This window comes from Podarcis erhardii, assembly GCF_964252035.2.
Source record: "Podarcis erhardii genome assembly, chromosome: 14".
In the NCBI taxonomy this organism is placed as follows: domain Eukaryota; kingdom Metazoa; phylum Chordata; class Lepidosauria; order Squamata; family Lacertidae; genus Podarcis; species Podarcis erhardii.
The window spans coordinates 52,574,768-52,592,962 of record NC_138503.1 but is presented as its reverse complement, the minus strand read 5'-3'; the positions used below and the strand labels follow the sequence as shown (position 1 = coordinate 52,592,962).

Below are 18,195 nucleotides of genomic sequence, written 5' to 3'. Positions count from 1 at the left end.
TAACATCCAATTAAAATTAACCTGTTAATCCACCTTGTAATTATTTTATATACCTTTTATCGTGTCCTCCCTTTAGCTGCAGTCTTTTCTAAGTTGAAGAACCATAATCTTCTTAAGGCTTTTTCTGACATTACCTCTTAAAGATATGAGCTCTCTCCTTCATGTTATACCCATGTCTGAACATAGCTGAAAATGCAATATAAGAACCAGACTTTCATGTGCATAACCTCCACATGCAACACAATTCTGAAAGGGGCACAGAAGTTCAGTATTTCTCCATAGTAATGGCTTTATGTGATTTTCCATAGTGGATTTTTGTCCATAATGGTTCGATATGCCGTTTAACTGCAATTGCTTCCCCCCAAATAATCCTTTGAATTGCAGGTAGGTGTGGAAAATTTACAGTTAGAGATTTCTTGCTTTCAGAGAACTACATATCCCCAGAACCAAGCCAGGGCCACCCATCCTTTGCTCAGCTGTGCAATGCAACCCTGACCAGGCCAAAATTCTGCACACACAAACTGCAGAAAGGCACTCAGAGCCAACAGCACAAGATGATTGCACCTATCAAGCAACACTTAAACCATTTTCACTGTGGAAGTGTGTCATGAAGAGCACTTGCATTTTCAAAACATAATGTGAAAAGCTGCCCTTACACTCACCCTATGTGGAAAGCATCCTGCAATACTAACTCCTTTTGTTATCTTTCCCCATAATCTCGCTCCCAGAACTGTTACTTAAAACAGTCATTTCATTCTCAGAATGCCAACTTAACGCCACCGCTTTCTCTCTTGCTTCTGATCTTCCCTCAAAGACCCACTACTTCTTGAAGTCTTCGGAATGAATCCTTAGCCCTCACCTCCAGCTGTAACTGCATTTCCTTTATTCATTCTTTGAAAAGAAACAACCACTTTGAATCGTGGAAACATCCCGTTGAAAGGTGGTGCATGTGTGGGCAAGGACCTGTTCTTATGTCACATTGTTAGGTACTATGCATAGTAAGAACCTAAGAATATAAGAAGAGGCTGCTGGATCAGGCCAAAGGCCCATCTAGTTCAGCATCCTGTTCTCATCGTGGCCAACCAGATGCCTTTAGGAAACTCGGAAGCAAGACCTGAGAACAAGAGCACTCCCATCACCCTGGGGGGTGAGGTTCCAGTAACTGGTATTCAGAAAGGCATACTACTTTGGAGCATGGAGGCAGAGCACAGCCATCAAAGAATCATAGAATGGTAGAGTTGGAAGGGACACCAAAGGTCTTCTAGTCCAACCCTCAGAAAACACAGCCAAAGAATCCCTGACAGATGACTATCCAACCTCTGCTTTCAAACCTTCAGCGAGGGAAAGTCTGCAACCTCCCGAGGGAGACCATTCTACTGTGAAACAGCTCTTATTGTCAGAAAGTTCTTCCTAATGTTTAGCTGGAATCTCCTTTTTGTAATATGAATTCATTGCTTTGAGTCTTCCCCTCTGGAGCAGGAGAAAATAGGCGTATTTCATCTTCAACCTGACAACCCTTCAGATTGTTTAAAATGGCTATTGTATCACCTCTCAGTCTCCTCTTCTCCAGACTTAAACCCCCCAAATCCCTCAACCGTTTTTTATAAGGCTTTGTTTCTAGCAGTCATTGATAGCTTTCTCCACCATGAATTTGTCCAATCTTCTTTTAAAGCCATCCAAATTGGTGGCCATCACTGAGATATATGTATATATATTTACTGATGAACAACAGTTCAGCTGTGCCTTTTGGAATGGACTATCAAGATGCATTCCTTGGTCTCAAAGTTTGGATGTACCACAGATTTATATGAGCTTTTCAAATATCCTCTATTTCCTACCCGCTTTAAAAACTGGTTGCTTTCCAATTCCCACCAGGTGTGAAAGCTGTTTCAGACTCGACAGTCATTCTCTTAACTTTGCAAGGAACTTCTGCGATGAGAAGTTTATGTCTGGGAGAGGAAGAAGCCCCCCCTCCAGACCACATGGTTAAGCAGATTGAGCATTTCTCCACTGAAAAGGGATGCTGCTGCACATGTCACCGCATAATAAATAAAAACTATATTCATTAACATTTTAATAAAGGAGGAAATGAGCATGATAAGGACAGATGGGCTGTGCATTTCTCAACCCATCTGTTTGGCAGCCCATTCACAGCGCCACACCCAGGAGCAGCTCTGGCTGAAGGCCTCAAATGAAATTCATAGTGAGCTTGGAATATCTCCCTTTTCAGCTTTCATGCAGGTATAGAACTGTGACTTTCTCAGCCAAATCAGCTCACTGCTGCAAGCCTCAATGCAGATTTTCCTGGGGATTCTGCATACCTCAAAGAGTTTGTGTGTGTGTGTGACTTACTTTGAGTATGTTATTTAGCCTAAACATCTCTGAGAACGTGTTCTCCAAAGAAAGATGGTGTTGATAGTCTAGTCAGGGATGGGCCCACTTCAGGTTTGTCAATTTTATTTACAGTGGTATCTTGGTTCTTGAACTTAATTTGTTCCGGGAGTCCATTCGAATCCTGAAACCGTTTGAAAACCAAGGCGTGGCTTGCAATTGGCTGCTGGAGCTTACTGCACTCAAGCGGAAACCGCGTCGGACATTCGGCTTCCAAAATATGTTCGCAAACTGGAACACTTACTTCCGGGTTTGCGGTGTTTAGGAGCTGATTTGTTCAGGAGCCAAGCCCTTCGAGTACCAAGGTACCACACTGTATTTCTTTACTAAAACCCCAAGATCTACCAACTAGAGCCAGGTGTGGAAGAATTACAGTTTTAGAACAGGGTGCCACTGAGCACATTCAGAGCCTAGGAATTTGGAGTGAGCTCACAATAATTTTACACAAAAAACCACTCCTTGTTAACTTCCTTCATTTCACTAACCTAATTTAGGTGGTGAAAGTTGTCCTGTTGTTGCTATTGCTAAACAATTGGGAGTAACAGTTACAGATAGGTAGCCGTGTTGGTCTGCCATAGTCAAAACAAAATAAAAAAATTCCTTCCAGTAGCACCTTAAAGACCAACTAAGTTAGTTCTAGGTATGAGCTTTCGTGTGCATGCACACTTCTTCAGATACCTGAATCTGAAGACGTGTGCATGCACACGAAAGCTCATACCAAGAACTAACTTAGTTGGTCTTTAAGGTGCTACTGGAAAGAATTTTTTTATTTTGTTTTGACAATTGGGAGTAAGAAGTCCTTGCTGACCTACTGCAAATCATCCAGAGATTTGCCAGTAGATCCTGATCTACCAGCTTCTGCCTCACTGACAATTTCTGTTTCTCACAAACTGAGTTTCTTCATTTCCAGCATGGCATTAGAAAGTTTGCTGCAGAGGAATGAAATGCAAAACATGTGAGAAAGAGAAGTGCCCTCCTTTAAATCTGAGGGTGGCATTGCTCTGAGGAGACAGCCAATGCCTGAGAGCTGGGAAGAAGAAATAACTTCTTTCATCAGCATCAGAAGGGACTCTTGGCTTTCAGTGACATTTCTGGGATCTCCACAAACAGAAGGAAACTAATTTCCTATTCAGGAAATATTGACAAGAACAAGCTTCAATTACCTTCACATTCTGGGACCACATGGATGCTGTTGTGACATCCTCAGAGCCATAGCTAGGGGGAGAGGGGTTAGCTGGGTTTTTGTCCCAGGTGAAGCCTCCAGAGGGGTACCATTGAGGCTCCCAGCCTCTGTGTGTGTGTGTGTGTGTGTGTGTGTGTGTGTGCAAATGCATGTGTGGAATGTTAAACTGGGTTTTTAACCCAAGTGAAATAAAGCCTAGTTTTGCCCCTGACATGCTCACTTTCACCACATGGTCCTGACTGGCTAAGATCACATTGTGAAAGAGAAGAGATCTCTAAACAAGGGCAAAATGAAAACACAAAACTGGCACATTGGGGGTGCAGGGGCAGAGGTATAATGGCTGGTGTGAAAAGAGGCAAACATTCTCTGCAGTAGCAGTGCATTTTCAGGAGATGTTCCAGGCTGCCCAGAATCTTCACAAAAAGGGCCAAGGAATTACTCTACCTTCTGGAGACCCAGCACTAAACTGATTTGAAAACGTAAAATAGCATTTTGTGAAAAGGTAATACCAGCTCTTTTCATGTTTCATTCATGTTTCATTCTGTAATAATCAAGCAACTTCAGAGATTCCATCTAAAGAAAATGGCATCACATCCAGGCATCACAGTCTTCTATTTCTGCTCTTCGTGGTTGCTAGGGTGAAGTCAATGACTGTGTAATAATGACGAGAAACTGTACAGGGGAAACGTCACACCAGCATCACTAATTCAGAGCTTTGCTGGCAAGAACAAGAACAAGTTAACTTCCACTAGGATAGTCTGCCAGCTGAGTTTTGAAGGCTGCGTCTCAAAATATATTTATTGTAACAGGGTTTTTTGGGGGGAGAAAGTCCAATTTCTGGCACAGTGGGAACCAGGAATATTAGGAGAGGCTGTCACTTGAAAAAGAGTGCAAGGAAGCCTGGAAACTTGCAGGAAGCCATCAACAAAAAAGCTGGCCTGACAAAAGATTTCCCTGTATCTGTGATAGCTGTGATTCAATGATGTGTGTGCACCAAAGCTATCTGGATTTATTGGACCAAGTTATTCTCTAGTAAATCACAGCACTGAACCAAAATGCTGTTTTCCAAACACCCCTGGAAAGCTGCTGAAAGAGAAACAAAGAAACAACGCTAGTCCTGCTTGGGAGTAGACCTACATATTAGGGATGTTCTACTCATGGAATTAAATTCAGTGTCTCCCTTCATGTAGGACTCAAGATGGATTTTATCCTCATGGCCTTTGTATCAAATCCTGGAGCCCATTTCATACATGCATATTAAAAACTTTCAATCCTAAGTTTCAATCCTAAAGACACATACTTTTCTGTGTGTGTGTGTGTGTGTGTGTGTGTGTGTGTGTGTGTGTGTGTTTGACTTCCAAGTATGGTATGGTTGCTGAGTAGCAAAATGTGGGAGAACTACTGATTGATTGCAGGAGCTGGATGAGACCCAATGCTATGTGAATCACAGATGGAATATAGCAAAGATGTTCATATCCCCACCCTCTCAATAATAGCGGAGACCCCTCCTTTCACCACCATTTGTTTGTCTTTCACAGTTGTTCTCTTATGAATCAAAATAATGTGTGTTGTGTGGTGACTAAAGAATGAACAAAAATGAATAGGAAAGAGAAACTAAGGCGAGGCTAAACTAATAAATAGTTAGGAGGAGGAGGAGGAGGAAGAAGAAGAAGAAGAAGAACCTTCTAACTAGAATGCTAAATGTCCATAGATGACCTAATTGTCACCGGTCTGTTTCATGGAGCAATTTGGTTTCATCCATTAACCTCAACTGTAAACACCACTCGAGAGTGCTTAACCCAAGCCACTTGATCTAGTGAACAGTTTGATTCAACAATGGAGCCTATTAATCTCTCTACCAGCTTAGGGTTGTGCTCTGTTTATATGCTGCATCTGTAGAATACTTTATTTATTCTTCTTCCCTTCTCCTGGTAGAAGATAAAAGATCTGGCAGGAAGAGGAGATTAAACAGAAAACTAATATAAACGAACCCTATTCATCTCCTGGGCACTCTGCTTTGCACAGAAAAACGTGGTTGGAGGGGGAAGATTTGCTTTCTCGTGGAGCCAAGGATTGAGCAAGTTCGCAGAGTACCTTTAAAATTTAAATAGCAATCCTCCTCTTGACAATCAAACTAAACCTTTTCAAAGGCTGCTCCTCCCTTAAGCCTTTAAGGAAAAGAAGAAAGCTGAATGGCAAAGCGGCTTCTTGCACTGTATAAAAAGGACAAGAGAGTTTCACATGCTGGATCCATTTGGTTGCCCTTTTCCAGCCTCCTCCCAGAATAGGAAACATTCCATAAAAATGTCAACACCCCCTTCGCCTTCCTCTGGGGATTACTGTCACTTGCCTGACACAGAGAGCCCAGAGAAGCTCCACGCTGCAGTGACAACAGACACAACAGGTCAAGCTATTAAATAAGCCTCCATTATACTGAACAGACAGTGCTAATCTTTCATTTTGCGCAAGCTACCCTAGAATACATTTCTCAGGCTGTACTTGTTCTCTCTTTTTTTGCTGCAGCTCACACTATCTGAAATATCTCCCATTTTCAGTTGTCAGTTTTCAAAAACATAACATCCCACTGTGGATGGACACTACAGTATTTGATATGAAATGAAGTCCCGAGAAAAAAAAGATTCCCCAATAAGATTGGTTGGCGTATATCTGTAGGTCACATCAGGATGTGAAGTGAAATCCACATGGCTGGCTGAAAACAGGAGTCATAGAATGATAGAATTGTAGAGATGGAAGGGACCATGAGGGTCATCTAGTCCAGCCCCAGCAATGCAGGATTATTTTTTTGCCCTATGTGGGGTTCAAACCCACAACCCTGATATTAAGAGTATCGTGTTCTACTGACTGAACTATCCATGTGATCAGGTGTACCCACCAAGAATCTTCCATGTCTCGCCACCTGAATTAGATGACTGGCCACCTTTGCTTCTTCCTTTGGTTGCCTTAGAGCAGTGGTGGCCAAACTTGGCCCTCCAGCTGTTTTGAGACTACAACTCCCATAAACCCTAACTCACAGGACCAGTGGTCAGGGATGATGGGAACTGTGGTCCCAAAACAGTTGGAGGGCCAAGTTTGGCCACCACTGCCTTAGAGTGTTGCAAGAGTTTGTCCAAAGTTGGCTTGCATAGGAACTCCAAGGGTTCTTAAGAGTCAACTCAAAGGTCCTCCTCTGGTGCAATGGGTCAATGCATCTGGCTGTGAACCAGAAGTTTGGTGGCTCTAGCCCATTCAGAGATGGCTCTGGGCAGGATTCCTGCATTGCAGGGGGTTGGTTGGACTAGATGACCCTCTAGGTCCCTTCCAACTGTACAATCCTATGATTCAAAGGAGAGGGGGGCTTTTAAAATCCCTCCCCAGAAAGCCTAAGTTCAATATCTAGGCCATAGAAGGGTCCCCATTCCCACTCTTTTTTTCGAAATCAGTAGAGTGTGCAGATGTCTCTTGGAAGGACTTCCAGTCTCAGAGGGCACTGCTCTGGAATCCCCAATGGGCTCTAAAGCATGAAAGGGCAACAGAGGGGGGGCGGGGAGGAAATTCTCCTTCCTCATTATTTCTCTCCTTGATGTGCTGCTGCCGCTCAAAATTGACTGAATGGGGACGGTGCTCTGGAGAGCCCATAGGATGATCTGGGGGGTGGGGAGGACTTTCAAACAATCACCACCAGCCCAGGCCAAATCCTTCAAGGCCAGAGGGTGCTGCTTGGTTGGACTCCTGAAATTTGGAAGACTCACTCCCATCACACATACCCCATTGCAGAAACCAAAGGCTATGAAATAAGTGAATGGCACTTTAAGGGCATCGGCAGAAGGCTGGGGCCAAGAGCAGGACTCATCCGGTCAGCCTTGGAAGGCTTTTGCACTTTGCCGAAGCAAAAGCTTCATTTCAGTGTTGGACTTTAACTTTGCAATCAACCATCCATCCATTCATAATTTTGTTTGTATGCTGCCTTGCCACAAAAAGTTCACAGCAGCTTGCAAGAAAGAAAACTCAAAATATCTCAAAATCACAAGATTGTCACAGTTAAAATTGACCCAAGAACAAATTCATGATACCATAATAAAAAACAAAATAGCAGTAAAATAGAGTAAAAAATTAAGAAGAAATGGGTATAAGATGAGATAGTCAAAAATAATATTGATAACACAGCGAAAAGAAGAAAAGAAATGAAGGAAGCCACATATAGGTGGAGGGAAGTCAAAATTTATGTCTGTATGTTTAGTTTGTATGTTTGTTTTCTGTTTTGTAATCTAAGTTGAGTGGTGCATGTATCTATGTATAATAAGTTTGTTTAGTGTTCTGGTTTGTGTTTGTAAGTATTGCATTTATCAATAAAAGTTAAAAAAGCCAAATATATCAATATTTAAAAACATTTCAGTGCTATAAATATAGCAAAATTAACAACTTCCTGCCTTCTGACAACAGTAAAGATAACAAGACAGCCTGACAGTTTCAACATGGTGAAAGAAACCCCCTTCATATGTTGTTGCTCACAGTCTCTCTCTTGCAACAGCTTCTTATAAGGCTACCAAGGGCAGGGCATGGGATAGCTGGCAACACCTCTCCTATGGTGTTCCTTCAACTAGCTTTTGCCAAGTGCTCTGTTCAAGGTCTGAACAGACCCCCCCCCATGAGAGCTTAGAGTCTGGCCAGGACCACAGGCAGACAAAGGAGAGGGGCAGGGAGAGAGGCTTCCTTTTGGAAACCTCAAGGGTTGTTCAAGAAATCCGCTTTTTCAGAGTCAAATCAGCTTATTCCTGGATCTATTTGGGGAAGGGGAAAATTGATAACAGGAAAAGAATAGGAATGGTCAAAATCCTGCAGCTGAAGAAGCATAGCTGGAAAGTGAGTATTAGCAATAAAAAAAGGACGGCCAGCCTGCACAGATCAACCTTTCTGGACCATTCAGCTTTTATTGCCTTGCGGGTGAAGCGGTAACAACAAGCAATTGTAACCGAAGAAGAGGCAAAAATGCCAACAGAGCAAGGCATATAATGTTGATGGCAGCAATTTCTGGCCCTGCTCTTTGGCCATGACTCCTGGCTTGTTCTGTGGTCCTACTGCCTTGGTTAATCTTCTCTTCTGAAGGCTCGCAGCTGACTCTGGACTCCTGGCTCCAAACTGCTGCCCATCGCCCAGCCCTGACAGTCTCCCTAATACTATGTTTACCTTTTTCTTAGGGCTCATCCACACTTTCACATGCCCTGTGTCTAGAAAGCACTGGTCCAAGCGACTGACCACTTGACCTACGCTTTCTAGCCATGGGTCTCAGTGGTTTCCCCTTTGCTCCACGCTCCTTTTCCAGGGAAAGCTCACTCCTTAGTGTTAAATCAGAGCAGACGTCAGTCCGGAGAAAACCCGAATTGCCGTTTGCTCCGACGGAATGCTAAAGAGCAGTTTTCCCTGGGGGAAGGTAGCAGGACAAGAAGAAGTGCGGACAAGCTCTTGGCTGAATGGCACTGAAGGAAAAGCGTTGTGCCAGGTCAAGTCATCCAGGCAGCAAACGATTAGTCCTCCGAGATTTGGACTTGCCAAACTACCTTCTTCTGCAACAAATAGCAAACGTTATGAAATCTCAGGCTACCTGCACATCCAGGGCAACGGGTGCTACTGGTCTTATTAAAGCATTCTGCCCTCAACAGAAACAGTGAACAAATTGAGGACACAGCAAGGTAACAGGCACACATTATAAAAACAAGTTCCTGTTAGGCTTCCTGATGAAAACCCCTCACAGTATTAAAACTTTACAGCATTGTGTCTGCAATACACCCTTAGCAACTGGAAAAAAGTCTTGCAGAGGCTCCCATAAACTGGGATTAGGATGCATAACACATATTGCACCACTGCTGACAGTTAAACAGCTACAAATATAAGCAAATGAGCTTGGGGGAAGCATATGTAGAAACTAGCAGCAGTTAAAATATACAAAAAGGCACCTGTACCACCAAAAGAACAAGCAGAAGCACTGAAAGCAATTTTTGACTGAAAGGACAAAGGAACTTCTGGATGCAGAGACAAAAGTGACGGTGTGTGTAATAGCAAGTATAGCCACACACAAAGATGCTGGCATAAAACTAACACAAAGCCTGCCCTAGAGCATAGAGCAGGGGCCAGGAAATCTACACCAGCAAACAAAAGATGAAAGCATTAACCCCACTCTCGGGTTGCATGCTGCCAAACATACTCTTCTTTTACACATGCACACACAAGCAGTTTCTGTAGTGTTGTAGCACTTCACGGATGATTGAAGACACATGAGAAAGGAAGCACTTACATATTCCTACCACCAGTCTGGCTGTTAATAGCAGGAAAGGTTTAATATTTAAATGCAATGTGGGAAATGAAGAATGGCAACTAGAAACTTGGGGTCTTTATATGATGAACACAAACACCAAACAATGCAGGGCCTTGGTTTCTCCTTGGAACAGCTACATGTGCAACAGAGAATTTGCTGCTTTTCCTACTTCCTTTGACTAGTAGAATTAAGCAGTCCCCCCCCCTTCAAATGCTAAGAATCATTTCACACACTCCACAGAATGAGACACAGGCTGAAACTAGACACATCAAAGAAGTGCTTAAGAAAAATGCATTTTAACCTTAATACTGAGAAATCGGGTGGGCAAAAATGGAACCCCACAGTGCCATCTGTTGTCACAGTGTTATATCGCATATAAAACACATATAAAACACGTTTTCTTTAGCAATCTAGCTGAGCTCACAGAGATGATGAAGTTCTGGGCTTTTCCACTTCAGGCTTTAGGGTGTTGCAGTTCTTAATGCTTATGTTTAAAAAATCCATGTGTATAGAAAACTAGTATGTCAATGAGAAAGGCTTAGCATAAACTGATGTGCTAGTTCACTAGATGAAAGAGGTTTTTAAAAATAAAAATATAGAATGGGGGAGCATGCAAAAACATGGCGCTCCTCACTTGCAGTTTGAAGTGGCAAAATCCAGAGTTCTACCACCTCTATCTACCGATTGTATTGAATACCCATTCATGGACAGTCATTTTGAGGGCTTACTTGGGCTGTTTGTTTGCACCCTCTTTCCCCTTGTCCTAGACGGGATGCATATATTCCATGTGAATCACAGAGGCTAAAATGCAGGAGGCTAAAACGCAAAGGCTAAAATGCAGGAGGAGGAGGCAGGTTTTGAAACGATTGTCAGGATAAAGCCTGCAGGGCAAATACTGCAGCTGACTCAGAGCCTGCTGATCCTCGATTTTAGGATGAGGATGCTTGCCTTTCTCCTAGAATGGCATTCGTGAAGGCTGGAAGTTAAGCAAAGTTGTCTACACTGCAGACCGTATCATTATTAATCCATCCCAATGTTTAGAGGATTAGAGTGCAGTCCTGTGTGCCCTCTCTGTTTGTAGTTTTGAGAGCATCAGTTTCCCTGTACTGCTAGCCAGTGACCATTTCTGTGGTACAAAGTCTTGCACGGTCAACAACCCACTGATTTTTACAATAACTGCCCTGTATGAAATACAACACAGTGAATCATTCCTTCCTTTGCATATGATGAACACAAACCAAGACACAGCAACTTGCCTAGGGTTGCCACAGGAGTCCAGGACCAGCCAGGATTGAAATCTAAACTCCACCTGGCATCCCTTTCCATTGCCCCTCCCCAAAAGCATTGCTGACAGGAATGGCTCTGTACTTCCCTAGGCTGTGTCTCCTTTTTGTTTCTGTGCTTCCAGACAAAAAGCTTTGTGAAATTTATGCACAGAGAACTAGCCTGTGGTAGATTACGATGCCATCAGCTAAAATCAACGGATTTGTCTGACAGCGTGTGAGAGTTCAGAAAATCCCTTCGTACCCTTCAGGATTATCAAAGCAATTTCTGTAGGATGTTATCAGATCTCGACTGAGCTTCTTACAGATTTTTAGAGGTGAATTACTATATTTTCCAGTTGACAGTATCATCCCTATTTCCAGGACAGTCTCCTGCAAAGCCTGATATTCTGGATTACATCTGAAGGCCACTCAAAACTGCATGCCGAAGCCCATCTTTCTAGCCCCTGAATATTGTGGTTGCATTTATATTCCATAGTGTGCGTGCTGAGATAAACAACAGAGTGATTGAAGTACAAGGTAGGGCCCTTGGCTAAAATAGATACTCGGCAGCAGACCAGATGTAGCTCCCACCCCCCAAAAAAATTAACATTCATGTAAATAAACATGAAGCCTTTCCATTTACTTTGAAGCCCTACAGACATGGATAAAGTATGTATCCACTGGTGTATGTGTGTGTCTGCATGCACACACACACTCCACTCTTCCTCGACTGAATCTGTCTCCTTCATTTGTCCATCTCAGTCACCTTGATTTGGCAGGAAGAGAGAGAAGCAAAGGCTGCATCAGAAATAAGGGTGGTATGGTTGGTGTGGGGGGGAGGGAGAGGAGATCAAATGGGCAGAGGAGGAGGCAGGGAGGTTCAAAGGTATGAATAAAGGCTGCCTGCTTCAAACCTGAATCTCACAACCTGTTGCTGAATCAGGGACGTGGCAGCCACAGTTTCTCAGCTCTAACCCCTGCCCCACCTCCTTTTCCTTCTCCTAGGAGCAGGACTCTGGGGCAGGAAATTAGAGAGAAAAGCCCTCACTTCCTCATCCCTTGGTTGTTGGTAGCAGACTTCATGCCTCTGCAGCATGAGCTGGACCCAAGGAGAAGCCTTACCAGTGGTGGTGAGAGGGTGTGTTCCTCAAGAGAGGAGACGAGATGGGGACAGGGAAGAAAAGGCTCTTAGTGGAAGATGCATGGAGAGTGAAGAAGGGCAGGTGGCCTTCCACTGGACTGTGGGACTATGGGAGCCCTGGTAAGAAAATGCCAGCTCAATTATATTTTATGAGAGTGACTGCCATGACAACAAGCCTAAGCCGAGCATCATTATTACACCGGGGCTGCATAATTGCACTCCTGAGCAGTGAACATCCAGGCAGTCGCCCTGGCTTCTTAAGTCAAAGATAATGCCATGTGCAACAGGTCTGAAGAGCAGCAGTGACTGGGGGGGGGGGGAGCTCCCAATTAGAGTCCCCAATGGGGCAGAACATTTGCCAGGGGAAATGGTTGTTCTTTTAGAATAAGATTTCTTATTTAAAAATTATTAATAATCCACATGCACATTTGCAAGAGAAGAAACAGATACCCAGGCTTCGCATGATTTCTCACGCCTAGCCAAGAGAGACCTGGGAGGGGAAGGGAGGAAAATAACAACTCCAAATAAAATGTCTTCGCATAAACGGGTGAAAATCAGTTTCGCCACACTTACTGTTCTCAGACAGCTCGACAATGTAGTGCAGGACGGGGCTGTTTCCATTGAAGGGACGCACCCAGGAGAGGACCACGCTGCGGCTGAAGGAAGCGTTCAAGGTGGCCAGGAGGTTCTGCGGTGGGTGAGGCAATTCTCTGTGGAAAGCAGGGTAGGGAGACAAGGAGAAGAGGGCGTCGCAAATTAAAACAAAAAGCAAAGAAGGAAGAGGTCCACCTGTCACTCTGTAGGTCACAGACAAATGTTTATTATTTTTTTTTAAATAATATTTATTAAGAATTTCCAATAATATAAAAAAACAAAACATCCAAATTTAAAATCTTATTTTCCATAACATCTTTCCAGGACTTCCCCTCCCCTCCCCCTCTTGTATTCCAATTCTTACAAATAAATTCAGCAATTTATTATCCCAAATTTTAACCTTGTTATCATTAGCCCTATTTAAAAATATTTTCCCATCTCCTAAGATCGACCTATTCCCTTCCGCGCGTTCCCCTCTTTAATATACATAATAGATTAAATATAATAAAATAAAATATGATTTTGATTTTACAGCCTTTGGATTCCAAATCCCTCCCCCTTTTCCTGGTTGCGTTTCCCGTATTAATCAACATCTAATGTCTTCCTGGAGTTCCCACATTTATTTAAGCCATAGTCCTTTACCAGTCTTCTTTAATTTTAAATGTCCAATCTGGGAAGGAGTCTATCTCAAAAAGGCCCATTTTTTCCATCCAGATTTTTATATACTTGGGAGTAAAACTCCAATTTTATTTCTTAAACCTTTCAAATCTGGATTTCCCAAATGTTCCCACTTCCAACTTTGTCCAATTCTTATTATTTTTGATGTTCTTGTTGGTCTCTCTCCTCTTTCTTTTCCTGTTTTCCTGCACAAATGTTCTAATTCCAAAAGCTTCTAAATTCCGCTGCAGAGGCTCTGTTATTCAGGAACGAAACATGATGCCAAGTCCCTTCCATTTTCAATAGATAAGTCTATTGTCTACTTTAGTGTGTAAACCTCTGTAGTCAAAATAATGTTCCATTTCTGCAGTTTCCCAGGAGATAAAAGGTTCTGTCAAATTCGATGTCAACAACTTGTAATATCCCTCGGCTCCTCTAGGTGGATTATAATAACTCAGTTCCCTTCCAGATCACGTCCACCAGTCAAAGTAACTTTATTATTCCTTGTTTTAAACATTTTGTATCCAAATTGTAACAAATATAACCGGCAAAGTCCTCGTAACATAGTTCTCATTATTGTTCTTCTGCTTTGACAGCTCTTTGACAGCTGTCAAAACCTCTCCTTGTCTTCTCCCGGCGCTCTCGCTAAGACGCTCCCAGGTTCCGGGGTGGGGGGTTGCTTTTTAAATAAATTCCACTTTTCTCCTCCAGCTCAATCTTATAATTTTCCATCGCGAAATTTCATAACTTTATCAAAATAAGGTTGCACTCGATCTTAGATGTTAAGTCCTTTACTTTAGCTCCTCTACAACAGGGGGGGGGGCTGACTTCCTTTTTATACCTCCCCCGCTCGTTCCGAATTATTTAAAAAAATTTCTCGCCTTTTTTAGTCCAAGTTCCGATTACTCACGGGTTATACTTTTAAGTCCGAATTTCCAATGGAAGAAGTCAGCGCTCTCCGTCGAATGGCATGCGGCTTCGCTCGGCAGGGGAAGCGGAGGACTCAAAGCACCACCACCCCCCTGTCACCCGTTCCGCAGCCTTTAAAAAGGCTCCTTCGCGGGTCGGGGGGGGCTCAAAAGGTGCCAGCCGAGTCACCATGTCCATGGGTTCTAGCGCCCATGGTTTTTAAGGGTCCCCGCGTCGCCGGCGCGGCAGGACCCAGCCCCTACCGAGCAGGCTCCCTCCGGAGCTCGGAGGGAGTCCGCCATTCGGCGATGGCGCCAACCCGGAAGTCACAGACAAATGTTTAAATGTTTAACTGGATCAGCTTAACGTAAAAGTGAAATAATAATAATAATAATAATAATAATAATAATAATAATAATAATCATAGTAATAATAATAATATTCAGAGCAATGCTGAGTTTTTGTGTGGTTTCTCAGTGGTGATTTATGTGGAAATTCCTAAGGTTGACACTTAAATAGCTAATGGCTCTGTTACTTAACATGGGAAAAAAGCCAGTTTTCAAATTTGTTTTTTTAATTGAGACAACTTGGCCCATAAATTCTTTTTACAGCGAGTTCTTAGTAATGGAATAGCTGTAAAACATATGAATAGGAAACCAACGCCTGAGGAGAAAGGGGGGAGGAGAGATGATTTAAAGTGGGATTTTTCATACTCGGGCGAGCAGAAGACACTGCCACCATCCATGAAGAGTCCCCAGTCAAAATTATTGTACGTCCTCTTAGGTTGCTACCATTTAAGATTCATGCTGCAGCCTCAGCCTGGTAGGTCCCTAACAAAATAGAGGTGTTGTTCTTTTCTAAACCACCCAAGCGAAAAATGCCTGCAAAAAACACTTGGGAATGCTAAATGGAATGCTTAAAATCTAAAGTAAAATGAACAAAACATAGGATTTAGTAAAGCACACAATATCTAAAAACAGACACACAAATTATGAAAAGTAAGCACCCACAAATATGTGGAAGTAGATGGGTAAGGCATATGCTTATTGCCTCAAAGCACTGGGAAGACTTGCTGTGAATCCCAGCCAGCCAAGGCTGTACAAGACAAGTCCCAGTGTCTGAAGCAGAATAGGGGAAGCTGCCTTAGCTGTCAGTCCATTTGTCCATATAGTTCAGTATTGTCTACACTGGCGGGCAGCAGCTGTTCAGGATTTCAGAGAGGAGCCTGTTTCTGCCTTGCCTGGTATACCAGGAATTGAACCAGGAAACTTCTGCATGCAAAGTATGTGTTCCACCCCCGATCTATGGCCCCCACTGCAAAACTGAGAAAGGAGCCTTTTACCAAATCAGACTATTGGTTCATTTATCTTAGTGTGGTCTACACTGACTGGCAGCTCCTGGACAAGGCTCTTGCCCAGCCACTACCTAGAGATGTCAGTGTTGGAATTTGCTTGCAAAAACATGTACCGTATTTTTTGCACCATAACATTCACTTTTTTCCTCCTAGAAAGTAAGGGGAAATGTCTGTGCGTGTTATAGAGGGAATGCCTACGGGTGGCATGCCTATGGATTTTCCTCCTCTAAAAACTACGTGTGTGTTATGGTCGGGTGCATGTTATAGAGTGAAAAATACGGTATCCTACCTAACTTCCCCCCTCTCTCCTCAGATTGCAATAAAAATATTTTATTTTATTTATTGCATTTTCATCCAAAGGTGGCATACGTGGTTCTTCTCTCTGCCCTCATTTAATCCTCACACAACAACCCTGTGAGGTATGCTAGGCTAAGAGGCAGTGAGTGGCCCAAGGGCACAACCAGTGAGCTTCATGGCCAAGTGGGGATTTGAACCCTGGTCTCTCAGATCCCAGTCTGATGCTGTAACCGCTGCGCAACACTGTCTCTCTCCCAATAATAAATCAAAAGTCTAACCATTTGCTAGCCATTAATGGCAGACCAGCACCCATCACCTGGAGTGGCCCACTCTTCCCAGTCACATGATAGGGGTTGTCTTTGCCTACATCATGAATTTAAGTGAGATAGTAGCAGGTTTCGGGTGCCATCAGTGGGCAACGATCCCACCATTCAGGTATATATAAACAGATAGATAGACGGATAATTGGGGTGAGGGGTGTTGAGGGAGAGAGTTTGCATTCTCTGCCTCAGCTGTTTGAATGTCTTGTGTGAGACCTACTCATACCTAAAACGACCGGATCTTTTGCTTCTTGGCATTTCCCATCAAAGTGAAGCCCAAATCTCTTGCGTGGGAAAAGCAACCATACTAGCAATTTGTCATGGACTGCTCAGTGGAAGTTTTCTCTCAATATCAATTATTGCTGACCCTGGCTGGTCAGACCAAAAAGCAGTAATTGTACTTGACATTCTTTAATTAAAAAATGTACTCATTCCTTTTCATAATTTATTAAGCTGCTGCACACTGTGCACCGTCTAAAACCACAACGAGTCCACATTCATAAACAAGTGCAATTTCAGCCCAGGGATGTGGCTTTAAATCAGAGCTGCAAAATGCATGCCCTGAATTTTAGATTCCTTCCTGTGGTTGAAGCGAAGAGAGGAGAAAAGAATTTAATTTTGCATTAACTTTGAACCGTGGCCCATAGTTTATGTAGCCCACACCAGGCTGCATAGCTCAAACTGAAAAACAAAATTATGCTTGGGCTAACATAAGGCCGTAAGAGCCCTGCTCCATCAGGCCAAAGACCCATTTTGCCATCTGCTCTTACAGTGGTCAGCCTGCAACCAGGACCTGAGCTCAACAGCCCTCTCCCCCACCTGCCATCCTCAAGAACTGGCCTCCAAAGACCTTCTGCCTCCAGCCGTGGAGGGAGGACATAGCCCTTGTGGCTAGCAGCCATGGATGGGCTTGTCCTCCATTAAAAGATGCTGGAAGTTGAAGACAGAAAGGGCTTTTTCCTCAAACTCCAAGCCATGAGGCAGCTTTTCTGCACCATCAAGCAAAGGAAGGCATTCTTACATCAGTGGAAGGCAAATGTCTGCACTGACTTCTGGTAGCACCAGGTCCCGATACCTCGTGGGACCTTGAAAGTTGTGTTGGGGGCCCTGAGATATGGGTGCTAAGCACCCACAACATTTTTTGTGGGTGATTGGGCACCCAGAGCCCCCTACAGATGGTGCCCTTGCAGGAGATTGAAGTGCTCCTTGCAAGCAAAGTTCCACTGCATAGAATGGCTGGAAAGGGACCTTTTCTACTTGCTTCAGAGGAGACCCAATGTAAGACTCACATACTGTTTGCAACTGATCATGTTACTGAGATCTGTCACGTCCCAGTTAAAGCCAGCCATTCTGTAGTGCTGGCAGGATTCTGCAGGAAAGCGGTGAAATTGATCAAAACAGGAATGTATGGTATCTTGGAGTGTGGTTATTTATTTATTTTTAATGTTACAATGTATTTTTTTCCATATGTAACTAACTCTGGGAACTTACAGAGAAGAGAAGGTTAATTAATAATTGTAAGAACTTTTTTTTTTTTTTTGCTTTAACTATTTATTTTGTGCTTTTCATCTTGTGAACTGCCCCGAGATCTTTGGGGAAAGGGCAGTATATAAATTTAAATAATAAATAAATTGATAAATAAATGGTACCTAACCAATGCAGAGCAAAAGATGCAGTTGTGGATTCAAAGCGTAAGATCATAGAATCATACAGCTGCAGATTGGGAAGGGGCCATGGGGGTCATATAATCCAACCCCTTGCAATGTACTGAAGG

General features: G+C 43.3%; 1 protein-coding gene across 6 annotated transcripts in view; it reads right to left on the bottom strand.

Moving 5' to 3' along the window:
- The window catches only part of SDK1 (sidekick cell adhesion molecule 1), a 595,311-nt gene that overhangs the window by 197,836 nt on the left and 379,280 nt on the right, over positions 1-18,195 (bottom strand). For all 6 annotated transcript variants that reach the window (XM_081839463.1, XM_081839466.1, XM_081839467.1 and 3 more), the window contains exon 14: positions 12,864-13,000. In XM_081839463.1, the coding sequence (XP_081695589.1) occupies positions 12,864-13,000 (137 nt within the window). The remainder of the gene's footprint in view (positions 1-12,863; positions 13,001-18,195) is intronic.